This window comes from Babylonia areolata, chromosome 25 (assembly GCF_041734735.1).
Source record: "Babylonia areolata isolate BAREFJ2019XMU chromosome 25, ASM4173473v1, whole genome shotgun sequence".
Taxonomy (NCBI): Eukaryota; Metazoa; Mollusca; class Gastropoda; order Neogastropoda; family Buccinidae; genus Babylonia; species Babylonia areolata.
Window position 1 is genome coordinate 23882673 of NC_134900.1, and position 22336 is coordinate 23905008.

The following is a 22336-nucleotide window of genomic DNA, read 5'->3' on the forward strand; positions in this document are numbered from 1 at the left end:
ATTTATTTGGGGGGGAGCGTGGGGGGCGGGGGGTCTTTCAAGGCAAGAACTTCCTTTCCATCTTCTTCACAACTCTCAAACATTAACTTGTGACAGTTAACCATTTTTGCAGCTGAGCATGCTTACATATCACACACACACACACACACACACACACACACACACACATCTATGCATATATGAGTGTAGAAAGAGAAGAGAAACTTACGGCTTCCTCAACATATTTGCTCAGATTGAGTCCATTGAAGTCCTTAGCCAGACTGTCCTTTTGCGATTCAGAAAGCAGACGCTGCGAGAACAAACATTCAACATGTGACCATCACATCCAAACTACCTTATCAAACCACACCAAATCATGTTGCACAAACCACAACCATCATTCCCACAGATCTGACCAAAGCTCCATATTTTTACCAGACCAGACTGAAAATTTTTTACACCAATAGCAAAGCTAAAATGAATATCAAATTTGCCTGCTGCAGCGCAGACAAAAGAGATCAGTGGATATCTCGGTACCAATGTTCTAGTTTGATCCTTTTTTTGTGTGTGTGTTTCTTTTTTTCTTCCATGACTTTGTTTTTGTCCCCAATGAAGTATCTTGGGTAAAAAAAAACCCAAAAAAACCCAGAGATTTCAAGTGAGTGGAAATACTTTGCTGTTGTTGCGGTTGTTTTTGCAATAATGGCAAAGCATTATGTGGTAAAACAATGTACAACACTACTGGAAGCTATCATCAACAGTCCAAACATTCCATATCAAACACTTTCTTTTCAAACCAACACACCGCTTGCTCTTCTACAACATTAGCAATAAGAAAATCTATTTCTTTTTGACAAACGCACACATTTCAGTACTAATGATGATATCAGATAATTTTCAAAAATTTACCAATTTTTTCACAAATGCTGTGTTTTTCTTTAGACTTGAATCCAGCCGGGTGAAAAATGACTCATCAGGACGGTTGTCTGAAAACAGAAGCAGGAATTCATCTGAAAATTCAAAAGCTTAGGACACAGGCCTAGCATAAAAAAAAATGTGTGAGTGTGTGTATGCATGTGTGAGGAGGGGTGTTATTATGCATATGTGTTTGAATTTACATTTGTTGAATTTACATTTGTATGCATACTATTGTGCTTGTATGTGTATATAATTTCTCAGTATATTTTAGTGTGTAAATGTAACTTTGAAGTAATATGTTATGGACAATATCATGTGTTCTGTAAAGCAAATAGAGCAGTTTTCTGGACAGAGCGTTACTTAAATATCCATTATTAGTATTGTTTTGGAATAATTTATTACAAAAAAATGTCTGGGAATTTTGGGAAAATTTTTTTTAATTACTTTTCAAGTATATTTTCATTAGAAAAAAAAGCCAAACAAACAAAAGCAAAGCAAAACAAAAAACAACAACTCAATCTTGATTGTTATTGGAAAAATAGATTACACACACACACACACACACACACACACAAACCTCCTACTCACCAGCAGATGCAATATTTGCTTCTCGAAGTTCAGTCTTGAACTTTGCCTTCTCGCGACATTCATTGACGAACTCTTCCAGTGTTTTCTACAAACATATAGCAGAAGTTTGTGTGATGGCTTCCTCAGGCAAGAACAGTTTATTTGTGTGCAGAGCAAGTGACTGAAGATACATAAAGATACAAGCAAACTGCAAAACATAAAGACAATGGACAATAGACATAATTCCACATGAAGATTTCAGTTATGATCCAAAAAATGCAATACAAATATACAGAAAGTGAAAAGGATGAGATCTAAAATACTGTTAATGATCATGAACTCTTCTCTCTGGACAGTATCATACTGACCATGAAACAATTTTTTTTTTTAAGCACCATTAATTTTATTGTCAGAGACAAGAGAGACTGATGATTTCTCTATCAGTCTGGATTCACCAAATTACCACCATAATCACATGCACACTATAAGAAGCATGACCTTTTCCATATCTGTCCTAAGTGCGATTCTTGGCTACTGTCTGAAGAATCTCATACCTGATTGTTTGATGCCAAATGTATATGTATATATGTTTGATGCCCAATGTATACATTCCATGTAGAGCTTGCCACACCAAAATTACCAATGATTATTTTTATGCAGAATCTTCAACACTTTATGTTCTGCTATCTTCATTCAGTTTTATGTTTACACTGACTGCATTTTCGTCTGTCACAACACCTCACTCACATCCTTTACAACAAAAATAAAAACATTCCTTTTCAATCAGTCTCCACATAATAAAGGCACTCCATTCCGTGTCTGTATTCTAAGGATCCATACCTGTTTCTTCCCAGCGTGTGTGCATATTCTAGTGTGCTTAAAGTCTGACTGATGTGTTATTGTAAGAAGTTTTAAAAAAATATTAATTTAAAAAGCATTATATATCAAACTCAATGTATCATAATCATCATCCTTAATACATCACTTACCAGTTCTTCAACCCTTGCCTTCTCAGCATCTTCTTCCTCTTTTTTCTGAAATGAAAAAAAAGAAAAAAAAATCTTATAGTTATACTAACTGTATCCACAGGCCAGGCAAGAATGAGTTTAAACTGTCCACTCTCTTCTACCCACAGGCATTAAACCAAGGTCCAGTATGCAGCATGCACTTAGCAAATGTAAAAGAACCTACAGCAACATCAAAATTGTTCCCAGCAAATTCCTGTGCAATCCACTTTCATAGGAAAACAAATAACAATAATAATATACAATTGCACACAGGAAAAAAAAAAAGGTATGGGGGTCTGGTAGGGGGCTGGCAACAGAATAAGGCAATGTGCTCTCCCTTGGGATAGCAGCACAAATTTCAGAAAGAAATCTGTTGTGGCAAAAACCTAATAATACAACACAGCACAAACAGTCCAACTGACTCTGGCTTCTTCTTCTTTCCTCTTCTGCTCCTCTTCAGCTTTTCTTTTCTCCTCCTCCTGTCTCTGCTCCTCCTCCCTCTTCTTCCTCTCCTCCTCCTCCTTTTGCTGTTTCTTGGCAGCGTTCTTGTCCTCATCGTTCCGGAAGCTTCCTCGTCCCTCTTTGCCTCCAGATGGTCTTCCGGATGTGGAGCTGAAAATCACAGCCCAGACCAGGGTGAAAAACAATGCTCCTTCAAGTGCATGCTTTGTTTTCCTTGTGCAGGGTTCCCACCCTTGTGACCAAACAAAATTCCACACTTTTTCCAGACCAGACTGAACATGTTTCAAACCATACAGAAAGCCAAACTGAACCGAAAAATCATCTGCTGCACCAATGACAAAAGACACTGGCAGATATCCTGGTGTCGATGTACCATTTTCATCACGAGTTGGTCTTTCAAATGTTTGGGTTTTTGGGGTTTTTTTTTACATGCATTCACCTCTTTGTTGAATGGTACTGGTGAAGGGTTTCAGTAAAATTCCAAAGTATTTCCAGATCTTGAAAGGTAAAACATATTTCTGACTTTTCCTCAATTCCGTGACTCTGTACGGCTGATGCATGCTTTGTTCTTCGTAATTTGTCCTACCTCAGTTGAGACAATAGATTTTAAGTTGCATATGTGGCTGACACCGAGACAAGAAGAATGGGAGAAAAAAAAGAAATTAACAAAAAAATTTTTTTTTAATAAAAGAAGGAAAGAAAGATCATTCTTATTCACAGTGATGCATAATAATGCATGCCAAAGAAAAATGTATAAATATTACCCCAACCCACACATGCTCTCTCTCTCTCTCTCTCACACACACACACACAAATGAATGAGTGAGTGATAGAGACACATGCCACAGGATGCATCAGACACTAGAAGAATATAAAAAAACTCAAACACAAAATGTGACAAATGAACATCTGTCGACTACAAAAGAAAGTATATCTCCATGAAAACACATAAAGAATTGTACTTGAATGGAATTTTTGTTTGTTTATATGAGTTTCTATGCTTGCTTTGTTTAATATGTATTTACATAAAATTCTAAAAGACAATAATTTACCTGCCCCCTCTCCGGTCGTTACGGTCATCATTGTATGACTGATTGTTGTTTCGTCCTCTTTGAGCAGAATAACGTCTTTCACTGTATCTGTTAACAAAATGATTACATGAACTTAAGTAAAACAGCAAAAATTGAAGACTGTGGATGTAAAATCCTGTAAGATACCACTTAAATTGTCCATAAAACATGGAAAAGTGTCTTTCAGCTGCATGTAAAACATAAAACATTTACACACTTTTAAAATATATTGTGCATAAAAAGACAGGACATACCAGATTGAAGTCACCACATTCCTTTTCTCATCCCCCTTCCACCACCCAGCAAACTAGCTCTCTAAAAAGATTGTTAGAATAAGAAATTCTATTATTTTGATATAATAAAAAAAAAAATTGTTAGTAGAAAACAAAATCAGGACACAAATATTTCAAAGTGTGTCACTTCTTATTTTTGTTTACTTCAAGAACTATCTTTGTTTGGCATAAACCTTCACCCAAGACATGTGCATCATTCTCACAATAAACACAGCTTAATACATGTATCTTACAATGATATAACTGCACTCCTAAAAGTAATTTTGTGCTTGAAGAAGGCGACAGGACATGCTTCAAAGCCATGAAACTTATCTTGCAATACCTTCAAGATCTTTACATTTGGCTACTGCTTCAAGAGTGCTGACAGTTCCTCAAAAACAAAAAATCACTAGGTCAGCACTTTCTCCTATGATCCAGTAGTGTGGAACAAACTGCACTTCTCGGTCTGTCACATGGCTTCCTCGGTTCAGTTTAAATAGTCTCTCAAAACTCCTCTTCAGTTCCTGCCTACCATACTTCTGTGGGTCATGTTTGTGTGGTGGTTTTTGGGGTGGTTTTTTTTTGTGTGTGCACATGCTTGTTTGTGTATCACTGTACGGCGTGTTTGATGCTTTCGTTGTAAATACCAGAAGCTCCCAGCCTAGGAGGTGTAAACATCGATCTGTATCATAATTATTATCATTACCATTATTATTGTGATCTGTGCCTGCAGTGCAGTAACTTATAACTACCTCTCCCTTCCTTCCTTGGTGGGCGTTGGCCCGTCCCCGGCTTCTCTGATTGGTGGCTTCACCTCCATCTTGCTGTCCCCTTTCTGACGTTCTCCATGCCGGCCCCCTCCCTCTCCGCCTTTTCTCCCTCGCTCCGACATTATCCAGTCAACTCAATTCTCTCAACTCCTGTACAATACTGAGGAATAAACAGACTGTTTTCTGGTCTCTAGCTATCTGTTTCTCTTCCTGAAATTTGTTGGAATGGATCCCAAACGAGTATGTGTAATTATTTTCGAGAATGAGTCCAGCATAATGTGGAATCAGCAATTTGTTTTTTCCTAATGTGAATGAATAATTGTTCTTTCCCAGAGTCAAAATAAACTTTAGAAGTTTAATGCTTTAGAGTTGTTGTTGTTGTTGTTTTTTTAATATATATATAAACCACAATAAAACAGAAACATTAATCCATGTTTTGATTGCTGCTAACAGTAACAATCAATCTTTGGAAAAAATTAAAACAATGGAACATTAATAAGTCCAGAAAGAAATGTCAGTCTTTGCCATTTATTCAGACTGCCATGGACTGAGCTTTGAGTCACATAACAGTTGGAAGAAACCTGGTCACGGTGTATTGAAAACCCCCAATGAAATCTGCAACACAAAAACACAAGGATTTTCTGGAATTCCGTAGAGATAGACCCTCAAGAACAAACAAACGCTCCCGCCTGAAAAAAAATCAAAAACACCGTTCACCATCAGCAAAACTACACAAAGGTAATTCCTACAAAAATTCCACAAAACAAGTTTGTTTTCCTGGGTTCCAGTTGCGACAAGCTGTCAATGCAAACAATTATTGACATTATTGATGTATACAATACAAACTTCACTGGATGCATATTTAAAATTATTTCACACCCACATGCATACGTGTCCACACACACATTTATGCGCAGTGAGATAATATATATAATTTTTTTTTTCCCTGTTTACGATGTACAAAAATAAAATGCTAAATAATGCAGACGTAATACATCACATAAAAATATCTTATCAAAAAAAACAAAAACAAAAAAAGATACGTGACTTACAGTTACAAAGGCAATATTATATCCTGCAGAATTCTTTGTCACTGGCCAACACTATATCTGTGCCTGCAAACTGTACAGAACATAAGGAAATAAAGCACTATGATCTATCACTATATGGCAATCATGACAATCATCATTTGGAGAAGTTACGGGAAATTAAACTAATTATCTTCAATTCAAACCAAATTCAGGAGATCAAGTAGTGGACCATGAAAACAATTATGGCAGCATTTGTTGTGTGCTTCCCAAGAAAGTTACTGAAACGTTCAAACTGGCAAACAAAAAAGTGAAAGGTATGCCAAAAATGCATCTCAACTCGCAAGATTTTTCAAAAAATAAAACATGTAACGCGTACTTTTTTGTGTTGATATCTTTACTTTTACCATCTTGGCAAATAGAGACTGATACAGTGGTACTGATAATATGAAGACCAAAACATCACGGTCATTCTTCAACAAGTGGTCCATATGGGTTGAATACTTAGGTATGTTGTCGTTGGTCTTTGTTGTTTGTGTGACTTTCTGCATCTTTTAAGCTGAAAAAAAAGTGGAACTTTTCCACAAACTGTGTCAAAGTGATGTACTTACATTATTGATCACATTATCATGACTCAAACAACAGAAAACCCTGAGGACATGTAGCGCCGACCTACAAAGCTGTTGTCATCTTTGAAGGACAAGCCATCAGGAGAGATTGTAGGTCTTGAGGCTACCAAGTCTTGAAGTAGAACACCAGTGCCATGGAGGTGATGTGATCAAGGTATATATATATATATATATATATATATATATATATATATATATATATATATATATATATATTCCTCCAAAGCTACAACATCAACATGCCAAAGTTTGGGTTCACCTGCAGTTGAGACCTACAGGGAAACAGTTCTGAAGTCCAGAAGAACCGACATAGGCTCAATGCTGGAGAAAATTTCTTCTGAAACAGAGTTGTTTCCCTCTGGAACATCCTGCCAGATACTGAATCAGCTTAGTAACTGCACCCTCTAGTAATACCTTTAACCTTAAGTTTAACTAGAATCCGCTGTCAGTTGAAAAGCCTGCTCACCCTGTACTCACCAGTATATCAAGATTAGGTAGCTTATGACACTATAGTTTTACTTAGCTCCATATGCCTGTCACACATCTAAATATATAGAATGATGCAGAACGACGAATATGCCCATTTGAAGGGGCCCCATGCATTGTACGAGTCAATATATCATTCAAACGCACATTCATGCTCAACACAAAACAACGCTTATGGGGTAAGGTGATCTAATTCCAACCGATTTTTTATGGATCTAAACCTGACCGCTTTACACAGTCACCTTCTTCCCATGATAAGCAATGCCAATCAATTCATGGCAGCAGCCTGGGAAATCCCTGTTCAGTTCGCCAACGAAATAAACTGATCATCTTGTTGGACCAATGAGAACATCACAGGAACCCGATGGTGACGTATAGTGGCGCGAAAAGCGCCCCATGTGTGTGCGACTTACATGACAACAGTTTTGGCACCAAATCGCTGTGATGTCAACGCACTAGGTTGGCAAGTGTCGCGTTACCATTTAAAAACAGTTGATTCGCCAGCTTTGTCTCACATACCTATGGATAGAACAGGAGTCTGGGAAGTGATTACATTATATTTCAGCTGGTTTCAAGGCTATTTTTGTCCAGGCAATGACAGACAAAATCAGTCGAGGTTACATCCATTATTTCAATTGGTGGAGCTAATGCCAACCAGTTCAGATGTGAAGTGGACATTATTTGTGAGAGGAGGAGTTTGTATTATACTCCATGTTTGGTGTTTACATATACTTACCATGTCATACTGATGCAAACTAGGCCTATGGTTTGCTCTGTTTGGCCAAATTTCACGCGGCTAACAGTGAAAAGACGCCCCTCTTAGTCTGGCCCGCTCTTAGCCAATCAAACGCCTCTAACAGCTATAAGCGCTGAATCAATCCGTGGCCATGAACGAAAATGCCCCATGAGAACCACGGCGGAGACGCGGGGACGGACGGGCGGGCATTCGAGTTTGACATGGTAAGTATATGTAAACACCAAACATGGAGTATAATACAAACTCCTCCTTTTGGTGTCATATACTGTACCATGTCAAACTGATGCAGAATTTAAAGCAAATGGAGGAGGGCAACGCCTACTGGTTCGTATGGGGAGCCCTTGAAACTGAGACGGCAGTGTTAGCCGCGACAAAGGAAATCCCCCTGGAACCGTCAGCCCTGGTCATACGGAAATCCCGGAGGTAGAAGTTGATGAAGGGATTCTCCGACCGCCAGAAGGCTGCCTCCAAGACATGCTGCAGTGGTACCGAGTGCTGGAAAGCAGCCGAAGTAGCTATGGCCCGCACTTCGTGTGTTCTGGGATTAAGACAACTGAGATCATTGTGTGCATGAGAGTAGGCTCTACGAATGACTTGGGAAACCCAGCGGGAAATGGTGCCTGCAGCGATATCTTTCTTGTAATTCTCATTGAGGGAGATGAGAAGGCGCCTCTGAGAAGAACGCCTATGGCGAGACCTATTGCAATAGTATTTGAGGCACCGAACGGGGCAGAGATGCCTATCTTCATCATCTTGTGCAAGAATATCAGACAAAGGTCTGACCCTCAGAGAGAGGGAAGGGACCTCGGGGTCTTGGTTCTTAGCCAGAAACTCTGGAAGGAAACGAAGAGTGATGGAACCATCTCTGTGGAATGCTAGATCTTGTGGCATACCACTAAGACCATGAATCTCACTTCTACGACGGCCCGTGGCCAGCAACAGAAGGAAAGTGGTCTTGAGAGTGAGCAGGTCAAAAGGAATAGTCCCCAATGGCTCAAAGGGCTGTTTTCGAATGAAATCCAGCACCAGGAACAAGTCCCAGAGGGGCACTCTTCTGGGATTCCTAGCTTCCTTCAGAGAGGCGCCCCTAGCCACTTCTCTGAGCAGGAAATCAGCTTCAAAAGCGGGACCACCTAGCTGTTTGATAGTGGTACAAATGGCAGACCTGTACCCTCTCACCGAACTAGCAGACAGGTTGAGAACCGAGGAGCAGTGAGCCAGAAAGTTGGCCAGCTGCATGCTCATAGGGTTAGTAGGGGGAATGTTCTGAGCTGTACACCAACTCAGCCATTTCTTCCATCGAAAGTCATACAAAGTCTCTGTTCCCTCCCTCCTGGCTTTGGAGACTATGGAGAGGAGGTCGGAGGAGGCACCCCCCTTGGTCAGCGCGGCCGACACAGAGGCTGACCGAGGGGTGGAAGACTTCAATGGTGATGCTGACAGATCCGCCTGCACAGCAGCCACGCGTGCAGGTGGAGCATTTGAGGATTGGAGTGAGGAATGCCCGAACGAGGCTGCCTCAGCAGATGAGGTTTGGTTTCCAGTTCCAGTGGTGGAACATGTGTATATATATTGGTATAAGGATGATACACACACACACATATATATATATATGTGTGTGTGTGTATGTGTGTGTGTTTGTGTGTGTGTGCGTGTGATCCCTTTTTCAATACTTACACACTGCACAACACACAAACACACATGCATGCACACAAACACACATGCGCATTTACAAGAAGGGAGTGGAACAACCTGCCTAACGGTGATATCATGTCAACTGACTTCAGGCAAACGGTTCAAAGCCACACCACTTGATCCACTCCTGTGCAGAACCCCCACTAAACCCCTCCCCGTTGCAGTTACAGTCAATTTCAGCCCCAGCAACATACATATCCAGATGCAGATTCACATATTTAGAACTCTGGTTGGCATTAGATCAACATGGTCGGATTTAGATAGGCACACCAACGTTCTTAACAGCAGAACTAAATATAGGACACAGAAACATGACAGACATTCTACAATCACAGACAGTCTGTGAACCCAATTGATATGCTGTCAGTTGACAGTAATGCCTACCGTCGGGTTTAGATCCACCTGGTCGGATTTAGATCAAGCATACCAACATTTTTTAACGGCTTCTGCAGAACTAAAAATAGCACATAGAAACACGACAGGCATTGTATTCTTCTTCTATTTCTTCTTTCTTTGATGGTTCTGATGTGTATAGAACTGGGGGTTTCCACTAGCTTGGTTGTTTTGTAGAACTGGCAGTTTGGGATTTGGCGGTGAGGTAGAGTGGTGGTGGTGGAGGAGGGGAGGGGGTCGAGAGAGGGGGAGGGGTGGGGGAGATGTGCTGGTCAGTTAGATTCGGGACCTGAGGCGCTCCACCGAGGTTGATCACAGACAGTCTGACAAAAGTTACTGACTGTGCGAATCAAACTGGTATGCTGTTAGTCCATAGTAATGCGTTGAGAACCAAAGCAGGTGACTCAACCGGTCGAAATTAGATCACTTTACACTATTTCAGGTCATCTTCTTCTTTCCCTTGACTACCGCCTTCATCCTTGTGAAGATTCTGTAGACTATAAGGGGGGTTTGCGTGTTTTCTCAGAACTATAGAAGGAAAAATGTTAAATACGTAACTGCTGGAACTTTAACCTTCAGTGTACTGTTCAAGAACAGTAGTTCAAACAAAATAATCGTGTGTCAGAACGAAAACTAGTAAAACTGAAAGTCTAAACGGTTATCAGTTGCACAGAACAGGGAATCAAATCATTCCCCTATCACAAAACCCCATCAAAAGCATACTCTCATGATCAAACAGAGAGTTACTTGCGAGCCACGTAACAGTATATGTTCACAAGAAACACCGCGCACAACAAAACAAACAGAATAAAAAACAAGCGTTTTTCTACCTTACGTTGTGCAGCGAAATCTCAGCTGGCCGGATGGAAACCGGATGTCGCACGAAATATTAAACCGAGACAAATTTTCGTAATAGTTAAGATTTTTCTTATTTGTAGCACATTTCCAGACTTTGATTTTTACTATAATCATCATTAATGTAGTCATTCATCATAATCTTCTAGTGCAAGTATGCTAAGAAATCAGTTTAGCGGTCGCCCTGTTTTCAGATGTTCGAAAATGTAGATAGTACTCTAGCTCCTCACGATGGCGCGGAAAGCAAACAGGAACATCGTGCGGTGAGGCCAATGCATGATCGTCGATGAACCTCAGTGCATCAAGTATGTGTCGCGAATGAAAATATGACTTTTGGACATTACCCTTGTTTGTCATGTCAGTGGCCTTGTAGAAATATCATAAAAATACCGTTGCGTTTATGTCATAAGTGGCGATAGCAACGTACCCTACAGATACGGATACAGAATTTAACATATTTTTGCTTGGTCGTCAACGCGTATTCGAATGATGTGGAAACTATCATGTTTCTCATGGGAAAAAAAATATTCTGATCAGACATTGCTATATCGCACTTTTTTCTCTTTCTGTTTCTGGTTGGCATTAGTTTTGATCACAGAAGAAACGAGCAAAATAGATACATCCCGCTCGCGCGCGCGCACGCACACACCGACTGAGGCAGCACACACATACAGTTTATACACACAGTCACACACACACACACACACACGCACACACACATTCTGACAGACGCATGACAGCACTGAATACCAGCTGCAAGAACATGAACAGTGTGACACAAGCTGCACATCCAACTTATGCCATTCAACACATGCACACACACACACACACACACACACACACACTCACACCCAAATCCATAAACACACATGCACACACATTCAAGTAGGCATTGCAATACAGGACTATGAAAGATGCAGTCAAATGTGCATGTATAGTAATAAATTATAGCATAAATATGCAAGCATACAGTATGCAAACACACAACACACACACACACACACACGTGCGTGCGCACACACACACACGCACACACACACACACTGTGACCTTTTGCATGCATTCCCACCCACAATATACACAACAGCACAGGAGACAGGCATGTATGCAGCCCCTCCCCCCAACCCCCTCCTTCCTTGTGCTCCCCTCTCCCCATTAAATATGCATAGACAAACAAATACACTGTAGGTAACAGGTTTGTGATAGCAAAGCGGTTAGGATTTTCAATGTGATAGTGCCAGGTTCTATTCTGGTTGTGTCTGCAATTTCAAGTATTTTTATTTTCTTGTTCTTTTCAGATTCATTTCTTTTTTTCCTTTTTTCCCCTTCACATTTAGCAGTCAGACTCAGACCAGCACCCAGAAACATTGTGATCTTCCAATCATTTGTTTTCTGATTATTATTAATTTGAGTATGATCACAGAACAGGTCATCAGCGTTTGATTGCCATTATCATGAGCTTCACAGTTAACCCCTTGACTGCTGCAGAGTGCTCATGGGTGAAGGATACAGGTCGGGACATCAGTCACCATTATTTGGACTTCTTCCTCTTTGGATTATTTGTTGTTGTTTTGAAAAATGACAGCAAGTTACACCATCCAGGAGTACACATAAAGAAATAACTTGTAACTGCACTTAAAACACCACAATGATGTCACTGATCAAGGTTCAACAGTCATGGGGTTAAAGATTCTGATGCAGTAACATTTCTGGTCACTGTTGTTGTCAATGTTGTTATCGTGTTCTGTAAGTTATTTTGAATTACAAATATTGTTTTGTACATGGCTACACAAGTCATAATATACTTACTCTTGTTCTGCAGGTTACCCAGAAAAGCACAGACTGGAATGCTAACCAGTGATCTGCTGTAAACAGCAGAACAACTTTTGACATCACTTCCAATTTCAAGAAATTTACACAGTGACACCCTATCTGCACACAAGATATGGCAGGCAGTGGTATGATCATTTCTCTCTTTGTTTAACACTAAATAACAGTAGTATTAAATAGGTTTTATACTGTCTGTACATGCATGAATTTATGAATCATATTTGTGTATGTTTATCTTAAGTAAAATCAAACACATTTTGAAAAATAAGATAAAGAGTGAAGTTCTACAAGTACTCAGTCAATGATTTTTTTTTTTTTTTTTTTAATTGCTTAGCTGAAATACTTTCAGGCAGGGACTGGGGAGATCAATGGATAATTCCTTTGCTAACACAAGTTATAAATAGTGAGAGAATGTATGAAGACAAGCTCTTTGTTAATCAGTCCACATTGGTTGGCCCCTGCTTCAGTGTTAGAACTCAAGACAAGTGATTGAAACTACAGATTTACATTTTAGGTAAAGATTGACATGCTTAGTTTGTGGCTGCGCATCTGATCATCTCATGATGTTTGTTAGCAGAAGATCAAGAAGCACAATAGTCAATAAGATAGTAGGCAGTATGGAAGGGGGTGTTTTGAGAGACTTTTAATCATACTAAACCAGAGAATCCATGTGGCGGTCTGAGATTAGTGAGAAGGACAGTTTGTTCCACACCACTGGGCCAAGATAGAAGAAAGAGTGCTGCCCTTGGGACTTTTTTGTTTCTTCAAGGCATTGTCAGCACTCAAGAATCAGCAGCTGAGCATAAGGATCTGGGAGTATAGTGGAGTAATGGCCTAGAGGTAACGCGTCCACATAGGTAGCATGAGAATCTGAGCACACATTCGGAGGAGACGATAAATGGGGGTCCCATATGCAGCATGCACTTAGCTTTGGTAAAAGAACCCACGGCAACAACGGGTTGTCCCTGGCAAAATTCTATAGAAAAAAATCCACTTTGATAGGAAAACAAATAAGAAAATTGCATGCAGGAAAAAATATTAAAAAATGGGTGGCACTCTCACTCTCAGTGTAGCAACACACTCTCCCTGGGGAGAGCAGCCCGAATTTCACACAGAGAAATCTGTTGTGACAAAAAAGAGTAATACTAATAGTCTAATACAATACAATAATACAATAAAATAGATGGAAAGCAAGTTGCAAAGGCATGCGTTTTTATGCATTTTTCACTTCATTGTGGCCTTGAACTCTCCTCTTTGTTCCCTCACAGATGATGACTGTGATCTGGACACGCTGTCCGCACTGCTGGATGAGGATTCTGAGGACTGTCCCTCTGCCCACCATGTGAGTCAGCAGCCTTCACCAGCTGCAGGTAAATTACAGACTGAAGGCATGTTGCCTGTTACATTCAAAGAGATGTAGAAACCAACTTCAGTCAGTAAAATACTGGTTACATTTGATAAGGTTTTGAAACAGTAAATTTGCGTAGATTTTCTATTTTGATTGAAAACTGACATTGTCATGATGGGCATCGGAGGTATGTACAAAATCCATTTCATGCGCACTAAACTTGTGAGCATGTGTATCATCACTGTATGTGTCTTGTGTAAATTTGTGTTGATAAAGCTGAGTTTCTTGTGTGATATAAACTAATTTGTATTGTCTACTATGATGGCATGAAATACAACAGTATGTATTGACTTTTGCATTATTATTTGAACATGAGTTTTTCCTGCCAATCATAGAAGTTTGACTGTAAGAGTTGAGCACTTATGTTGTTATTTTCTTTCACAAAGCTGCCACAGAAAATTCACCAGCTGTGAAAGACAACCCATGTCCATTTGGCAATGGTGGCATCGACAGTAACACTGCAGAGGAAGAGGAGATGGACATGGAAGCATTGTCATCTATGCTGGACCAGGATTCTGATTTGGAAGGTAATACAACTGCTGTGGGGTTTCTGGATAAGCTGTCTCTTAGCAAACTTATAAATCAAATCCACACAGCAGAGATGCCAACTGTTATAATTTCGTTGTATTTTGTTACGCTTGATCACAGTTTGTTCCGCCATCAAAATTGTTCTGATTAAGTTCATTTTCAACTACTTAGCATGGTCACATCATTACCTGTCATAACAATTCCCAGAAGCTCTAGACCTGTCAGTCACGAGGCCAGGGCAGTCACTACTAACCTTGGTCTCACGTGACGATGCTCAGCTAATCGTGTGCGTGTTTACATTGAAACAGCACTGAGTGGACCAGTCAGCTTTATCATTTGCCAAAACAAGAGAATGTGGCTAATCAAGCTGCGTCTCGGTCAAACGTCTGTGCCCGGTGGATTAAGCTATGGAGTGCGAGGAAGGAAACAGCAGCTCAAAACAGAAGTCAGCCATGGATTCTCATTGTGAGAAACAAGACGAACAAAGACCAGGGAAGCAACACAGTGCCACAGATGCGTCAGCTGTAAAGAAGCAGCGGCGGGAACAGAAGTTTCACCAAACGTACACTGAAAAATATCCGTGCATCATTTCCTCCATTTTGGGGAACTCGCATGCTTGTTGTACTGTGCGTGATTTTGACATTTCTATCAGGACCAAAGTGTTTGTATGCCTAGTAATAAAATGAATGTTTGCTGATGCGGCTCAGTCTGAGTATTCCTACCAAATTCAAAAGTTCCTACCAAATTTCCTGATTGTTCCTACAAACACTTGACAGGGGTTGGCATCTCTGAGACTGTCATTATCAACAATCACTCATCACAACCAGCACCTGTTTTGTTCTGAGTTCCACAGGACTCTGTCTTAGGTCCTATACTCTTCATCACTTGCTCCAAATCTCTTCATACACCCATCCAGAGTCACTTTCTTTTCAGTCAATCTTTCACAGACGACACACAGCTTTATAGAACCTGTCACCCTACAGAAATAGATCGAACCAACAGACTTTACAGTCATGCATCACAGATGTTAAATCATGGATGGCAGATCACAAACTCAAACTAAATGATAACAAAACAAAAGCACTTCTCATTCACTCAAAGCACTCCTTTTCTGATTTGCCTAAGCCTTTATCCTGGTAGGAACCTCAGTTATACCTTTCTCAGCATCTGCACACAGTTTTGGATATATGTTTTCAGATGATATGACACTTGACATACACCTCAACCACATTTGTAGGTCAGCATATGCAGAACTCTGACAAATCAGCTCAATTCGCCAAATATCTAACCACAGAAACCACAAAACATTGGTTTGTTCTTTTGTTCCATGTAGATTAGATTATGGAAATGCTCTTCTTGTTGGCTGTCCCAAACAATGTGTTGACAAACTCCAAAAAGTTCAAAACTCTGCAGCATGACTCACACTCAAGGCTAAGAAATGTTTTTGTTGTTGTTATGCTTTTGTTAATATTCCATCTCTTCTTCTTCTTTCCGTTACACGACCAACATCGACTTGCCGATGACTCTGTCGTGGTTCATGCATGCTGGGTATTTTCGTGTCTCCATAACCCACCAAACACTGACATAGGTTACAGGATCTTTAATGTGCGTATTTGATCTTCTGCGTGCGCATACACACAAAGGGGGTTCAGGCACTAGCAAGTCTGCACATATGTTGCACTGGGAGATCGGAAAAATCTCCACCCTTTTCCCATCTTGTGATCATTAGAAATTCTCAGTTTGTCATGTGATGACCCAGCTAGTAAGTGAATGTCTATGGGTTCAAGCCCCATATTTAGACCTGGAGCTTTACTCCCCCTCCACGTCATTTTAAGTAGTAGTCTTGGTGCTAGTGGTTTGGATAATATGAAAAAGTGACACTTAAAAGAACCCACACTACAAAAGGGTTATACCTGGCAAAATTCTGCGTAAAAGACCACTTTGATAGTAAAACTTATAAACCAGCAGAGAGAGAAAGAAAGGGTGGAGCTACACTGTGGTAACGTGCTCTTCCTGTGGAGAGCAGCCCAAATTTCTCCTTTCCTTCTCCCTTTGAATTCAGTTTCAGTTGAGTAGGAATTGCATTAGAGTGGTTTGAAAGATCTGTATAATCTACTACTACTGCTACTATTACTTTTGTTACTATTATATAGGAATGAGAAAATGAAGTGAAAAACAGACAAATGTACAATTGTTATTATCATTAGTAGTAGTTGCTGCATTATTATGATGTAGATAGTTTTTAAAAAATGAAGTGCAAAGCAGACCACCAATGGTGTGTCCCGTTTTTCAGAGGTCAAAGGTCAGCCAGACCAGGATCAGGTGACTGCAGAGGACATTGCTGCTTTCTTTGACGAGAGTTCCGACAGTGAACCGGGTATGCTGTTTGTCATTGTGTCTTTAAGTTGGAGTCCAGCCCACCACACAGACGTATATCAAGGTTTAAAAACTGTAAACATTTGTCCTGTACAACCTTGAAAAAATCTTTAAAACATGAAATAGCCAGCCAACCACACAGGCTTATATCAAGGCTGAACAAGAGAGGCAAGGCCTTCAAGACTCACTGTGATAAATTAAGTCCCCTAGCATTAATTACAGAGTAATTTCCCTTTTTTATGTAGCCGTGTACCGAGTGGTTACTGAAGGGTACGGCACAAAAGACTTAACTAAATATGATTAATTGAAGGATAGACAAGATCCCATGCACAGGCCAGGAACATATAGAGGCCAGTCACAAATGGGTTTTTCTATTGTTTTATTTACAATATTAGATGAGAAGAAAACCTAAGAGAAGAGAAGAGAAGAGAAGATAAAAAGAGAAGAAGACAGTGCCTGGAATGACACAAACAAATGTCATTAGTACAACATGTCAACACAAGTGAACAGTAAAGCACATGGATACATTTTACATGGAAAGACTATCACTCGGGTTTGGGATACGCAACAACATAATGCATATGTGTGAAGACCAAACGCTGACATCAAATGACATTTCTAATACATTTAAATAGCTCAGTTAAAGTGATTGAAACAATTAATCCAACACTATCTTGTAATCACAACAGCAGAATACTACACACCTCTTAGAGTACTGAGCACACTGTAGCAGTACAATTGATATCAGCATGTAAAATAATACATGAATAATAAACAAGATAATAGAATCAGTGGCTTTGATATTATACTGGCAAACTGATAGACCAGATAGTAAGTGAAGAACCACCATGGCTTAACCATTAAGTGGTGAATGAACTTTACGCACTCACTACAACATTCTGGAACAAACTATCTGTGTCCAGAGACGTCACTGACTGTGACGTTAAGAATCAAATGGAACACTGCTCCATGCAGATGACGACATGGCAATTATTTAGATCAGTCATAGCCGATCTGTGACTAACTTGTCAAAGCAATAACTGAACAAAGAATTAACTGAACAAAACAATAACTGAACATACTCATATAAACACAAGTACTGTGTCGAATAATACAACTTACAAATCAACACATTCTACACACTAGTACTTACAGCGATACGTAGCGAGGTGTCAGCTGTTGTGGGGACACACACGACACACTGCCCGCGACACAGCAAGAGAGAGAGAGAGCAGGCTCTGGTCAGATGACTGACCAGGTATGAAATGACCACTCATCATTCACTGTGCCAATTTATGCAAGTTTAGCGGACCGCAAAGTGCGTCACGTGTGCTTGCAAGCAGATCGTTACTAATCACGGAGAATCCGATGACAATTGTGTTTGTTTAAAGGTGTTCAGTGACAGATTTCTAAATGATTCCTGAACCGATTTACGTCGGATAAGTTGCAAAAGAAAGAGCTCAACACCTACTTTATAATGAGTATAAAATGAAGTGTTGGTTATTTAAGATAAATTTATAATCTTAATTTAAGTCACCTGAACAGGGTCAGTTTTAACGAGCTCGTCGCTGAAAATTACAAACTGCGTTAAATCAGTTTCACGTAGGCAAACATAAATGGAATAAATTTAAAGATGGAGTTAAGACGATTCTGCCAGTATATAATACTAGTAGTTTACTGATCTAACAAAAGAGCTATTAATTAAATACTGTGGAACAGAAACACAAGTTTCCTCTCAGCCAATGACGTACCGGGATGCGACATTGGGCGAGCTGTGAGCAGGTGTCTGGCGAGGAGGACAAAATGATGTAAGCGGAGTGACGTCACACATTCTGTGCGCGGGTTATGAGGGAAAACTGTCGTCTGCTGTGGCTTGTGCGTGAATAGTGTTGGAGCAAGCATAGCGCGCTTGGTCACATTTACTATCTGCACCAAAACGTTTGCAAAATAAATTAAAATTCCATGCTTAGCAAAAGAAGTTCCTGTTTGAACAAAAAATGATAATAATGACTCCTCTTGTTGGTGTGTCAGAATAAGAGGTCAAAGTGTCAAGTTTAGAGAATACAAAAAATATAAATATAACAGTAAATACAGTTTGCATATACTTAGGCTTCTTTTTTTATTTTTTTAGTGCCCATCCCAGAGGTGCAATATTGTTTTAAACAAGATGACTGGAAATAACTGAATTTTTCCTATTTTTATTGCAAATTTGGTGTCAACTGACAAAGTATTTGCAGAGAAAATGTCAATGTTAAAGTTTACCACGGACACACACAGACACATGGACACACACACACACACACACACAGACAACCGAACACCGGGTTAAAACATAGACTCACTTTGTTTACACAAGTGAGTCAAAAACTGTCCTGTAGAACCTTAAGAAATGTTTTCAAACATGAAATAGCCGAGTGGTTTAAAGCGTTGCACTTTCAGTCTGAGGGTCCCGGGTTCAAATCTCAGTAACGGCGCCTGGTAGGTAATGGGTGGAGATTTTTTCCATCTCCCAGGTCAACATATGTGCAGACCTGCTTGTTCCTGAACCCCCTTTGTGTGTTTACGCATACTAAAGATCAAATATGCACACTAAAGATCCTGTAATCTGTGTCAGTGTTTGATGGGTTATGGAAACAAGAACATACCCAGCATGTACACCCCTGAAAACAGAGTATGGCTGCCTGCATGGCAGGGTAAATGAATAGGACAGTCATTATATGGATCAGTCCGCAAGCTTTATTTGATACCTTAAAAGTGTAACTGAAACTTATTCTGCCAAATGTAAGAAAAGTAATGAATATAATCTGCAGAGTCCATTGTAGCCATTCTAACTAGAGTTGGCATTGATGCCAAGTGGAAATGGTTTGTGTTGTTTGTTAACGCATATAACTTGCTGATAGTTTTCTATCATTTGAAACACATGGAACCAAGTGACCTTTTCTCTTTAATACATATAATGTATGCTTACAAAACCTGTGTGGTTATGTGTGCGTGAGAGAGAGTGACAGACAGACAGACAGACCAAGATTATTATCTAATTGAATGCATGGTTGTGTGTGTGGGTGGAAGTTTAAGTATGACTTGGTGAAAGTGTTAATGTGCAATAAAGCTGCATAAAATGTGCAGATGAAAATGGCTAGAAGTATTTAGAGAGAGAGAGAGGGTGGGAGAGGGGTGGGGGGGCTGAGTGTGTCTTTTTCTCAGTTCAGTGAGTCAGAACTTTTCATTTCACAAATTCTAAATTATTATGAACTGGGACAACTTTGTATGTGACCATACAGATCAGTTGAAAAGAAAACAACATTTATTCAAATGGTAACGTGGCTGTTGTAAAATGTGACAGAGATGAAACTTGCTGTTTACATTGATGCTGCACTGGTGTGAACACAAAATAAGCTGAGTGTACATGTGAATAAAATACCATGAAGCTGCTGTACAAAAAAACAACAAAAAACAAACTTACACTCCATCTTGCTCTCTATGATTGGCTTCAGATTCACTCTGTTTGTGCATTCCCAGATTCAATCAATCAACTTTTGGCTGCCGTTCTTTCTCTGTCTCTGGACCTTGGAATGAACTTTGTCTTTCGACTCGACAGGTCTCCACACTGAGCTCTTTCAAGTCTGGCCTTAAAACCCACCTCTTCCCAAAATAGCCTCCCTTCCCTGCCCCTTCCTTGTCTTCAGTGGGTTTTTTTCCAGTTTTAGAGTTATGCACGCATTTGAATGACTGGTGCGAAAGCGCTTTGATTTATCTCTGCACAAGATTCAGCGCTATATAAATAATAATAATGATAATATCAGTTGGAACACCTTTAACCCCCTGACTGCTGAATTTGCTGAAATGAGATCAGTGTATCTGAAATGCAATCAGTTACTTTTTGTTGCACTCTTTGACCCATTTGAGTGCCATGACTGGTGTTATGTACGTACATAGTGACGTCGCTCATGACATCATTAAAAGAAGGGAAATAACTCTTGGTGGCTGAAAAATCACTTATTTGATCAAGACTGGTATATCTCCTGATCATTTTCTCAGTTTTTGGCTGATTGTTCAGGATATTGTTTTAGGACTTGAAACATTACTTGCTACTTTTTTGTTGTTTTTTCTGGTGAATTTGATTTTGCTGTACAGAGTAATGCAGTGCTCAAAGGAAGAAGTTTAAATACAGAATGGTGACTACTGTCCTGAACGTAAGCTGTCTTTGTGAGGTGACAGATGTTCTCTAATGAGCATACTTGTCAGCAGCAGTGAAGGGGTTAACCAGCTAGCTGTCCTTCACTCATGTTGTATGTTGTCATCCCCAGAAGGAGAGCAGTGCAACAACAAAGACAGCAGCCAGGAGACAGCCCCAGGGTTCAACCCTAGCAGCGAACCCCAACCTGTGAACAGCAGCACTGTGGCCGCTGGGCCGGAATCCCCCAGACATGAGAAAAGTTCTGGCACTGGTTCGGGCAACAACAAGAACAACACCGACACCAGACAAGAGGATGCCCAGCATGTGAAACAGTTGCAAGGTAGAATTAGGGTCTTAAAACACACCTGTACAAATGTGTTTTCATGGATGACTAGGTGCTGGTATGTTGTGTGTGTGTGTGTGTGTGCATTGTCATTGACACAAATCATTTTACCTTGCCTTTCGACAAGACAAGAAGTGTTTATGTTTTGGAAACCCCGTGGAGCACATGAAAATGTTACATATTTCATGTAACTTGAACAAATATAGATGATATTTGGTATTGAGCTTATAGTTTACAATAGCCACACCAACTGTCTGGTTAAGACATACATTTTTAGGAAGAAAAGAAAAGAAGAAAAAAGTAACATACAAGAGATACAGCATTGTACAATGTATACATGCCAGAAGTGAACAGGCATTTATCCCAAACGGAAATAAGACAAATTCAGTGTATTAAAAAACGAAACAATCAAAACAGTAAAACGTAAGCTCAGTGAGATGCAACTTTTCTGTTAAATCAGAAAGAATTCATGATGATTTCAGGAATATGATTGTGTCTTTATACTAGTGAATGATGAACAGAATTTTTAAACATTTGTTGTTGTTTTCCTAGTAAGTCTTCATTATCGTATCCTGTGTTGTTGAAAGTGATGAAATTATAATATTGATTCTGGGAGATCCTTTGCTCTCCCTCTCTCTCTCTCTCTCTCTCTCTCTCTCTCTCTCTGTGTGCAGATATGTGTGTGTGTGTGTGGTTGATTTATTGTTATTTTGTATAAGAAAATATAATTGTCCATATATTTATGTGTGTAAATATCTATTGGAAAAAATAGTGCTGAATGGCTGT

At 39.8% G+C, this 22336-nt stretch overlaps 2 protein-coding genes across 5 annotated transcripts in view; one reads left to right on the forward strand and one right to left on the reverse strand.

Annotated features, from left to right (window-relative positions):
- The window catches only part of LOC143299927 (regulator of nonsense transcripts 2-like), a 61416-nt gene extending 50506 nt beyond the window's left edge, over positions 1 to 10910 (reverse strand). For 2 of the 4 annotated variants that reach the window (XM_076613468.1, XM_076613464.1), the window contains exons 1-8: positions 10864 to 10910; positions 5028 to 5660; positions 3986 to 4072; positions 2894 to 3083; positions 2454 to 2498; positions 1486 to 1570; positions 889 to 965; positions 209 to 289 (exon numbers count right to left, since the gene is read on the reverse strand). In XM_076613468.1, the coding sequence (XP_076469583.1) occupies positions 209 to 289; positions 889 to 965; positions 1486 to 1570; positions 2454 to 2498; positions 2894 to 3083; positions 3986 to 4072; positions 5028 to 5167 (705 nt within the window). In that variant the 5' untranslated portion in view covers positions 5168 to 5660; positions 10864 to 10910. Of the gene's footprint in view, positions 1 to 208; positions 290 to 888; positions 966 to 1485; positions 1571 to 2453; positions 2499 to 2893; positions 3084 to 3985; positions 4073 to 5027; positions 5661 to 6097; positions 6161 to 10606; positions 10740 to 10863 lie in introns of those variants that run through there. The other 2 variants (XM_076613467.1, XM_076613465.1) reach the window with 2 other exon arrangements.
- A 221-nt stretch (positions 10911 to 11131) lies between these two features.
- Positions 11132 to 22336, forward strand: part of LOC143299623 (protein MCM10 homolog) — a 42344-nt gene continuing 31139 nt past the window's right edge. The window contains exons 1-6 of the mRNA XM_076612916.1: positions 11132 to 11193; positions 12711 to 12846; positions 13987 to 14088; positions 14513 to 14653; positions 16948 to 17031; positions 21338 to 21547. Of these exons, the coding sequence (XP_076469031.1) occupies positions 12834 to 12846; positions 13987 to 14088; positions 14513 to 14653; positions 16948 to 17031; positions 21338 to 21547 (550 nt within the window). The 5' untranslated portion in view covers positions 11132 to 11193; positions 12711 to 12833. The remainder of the gene's footprint in view (positions 11194 to 12710; positions 12847 to 13986; positions 14089 to 14512; positions 14654 to 16947; positions 17032 to 21337; positions 21548 to 22336) is intronic.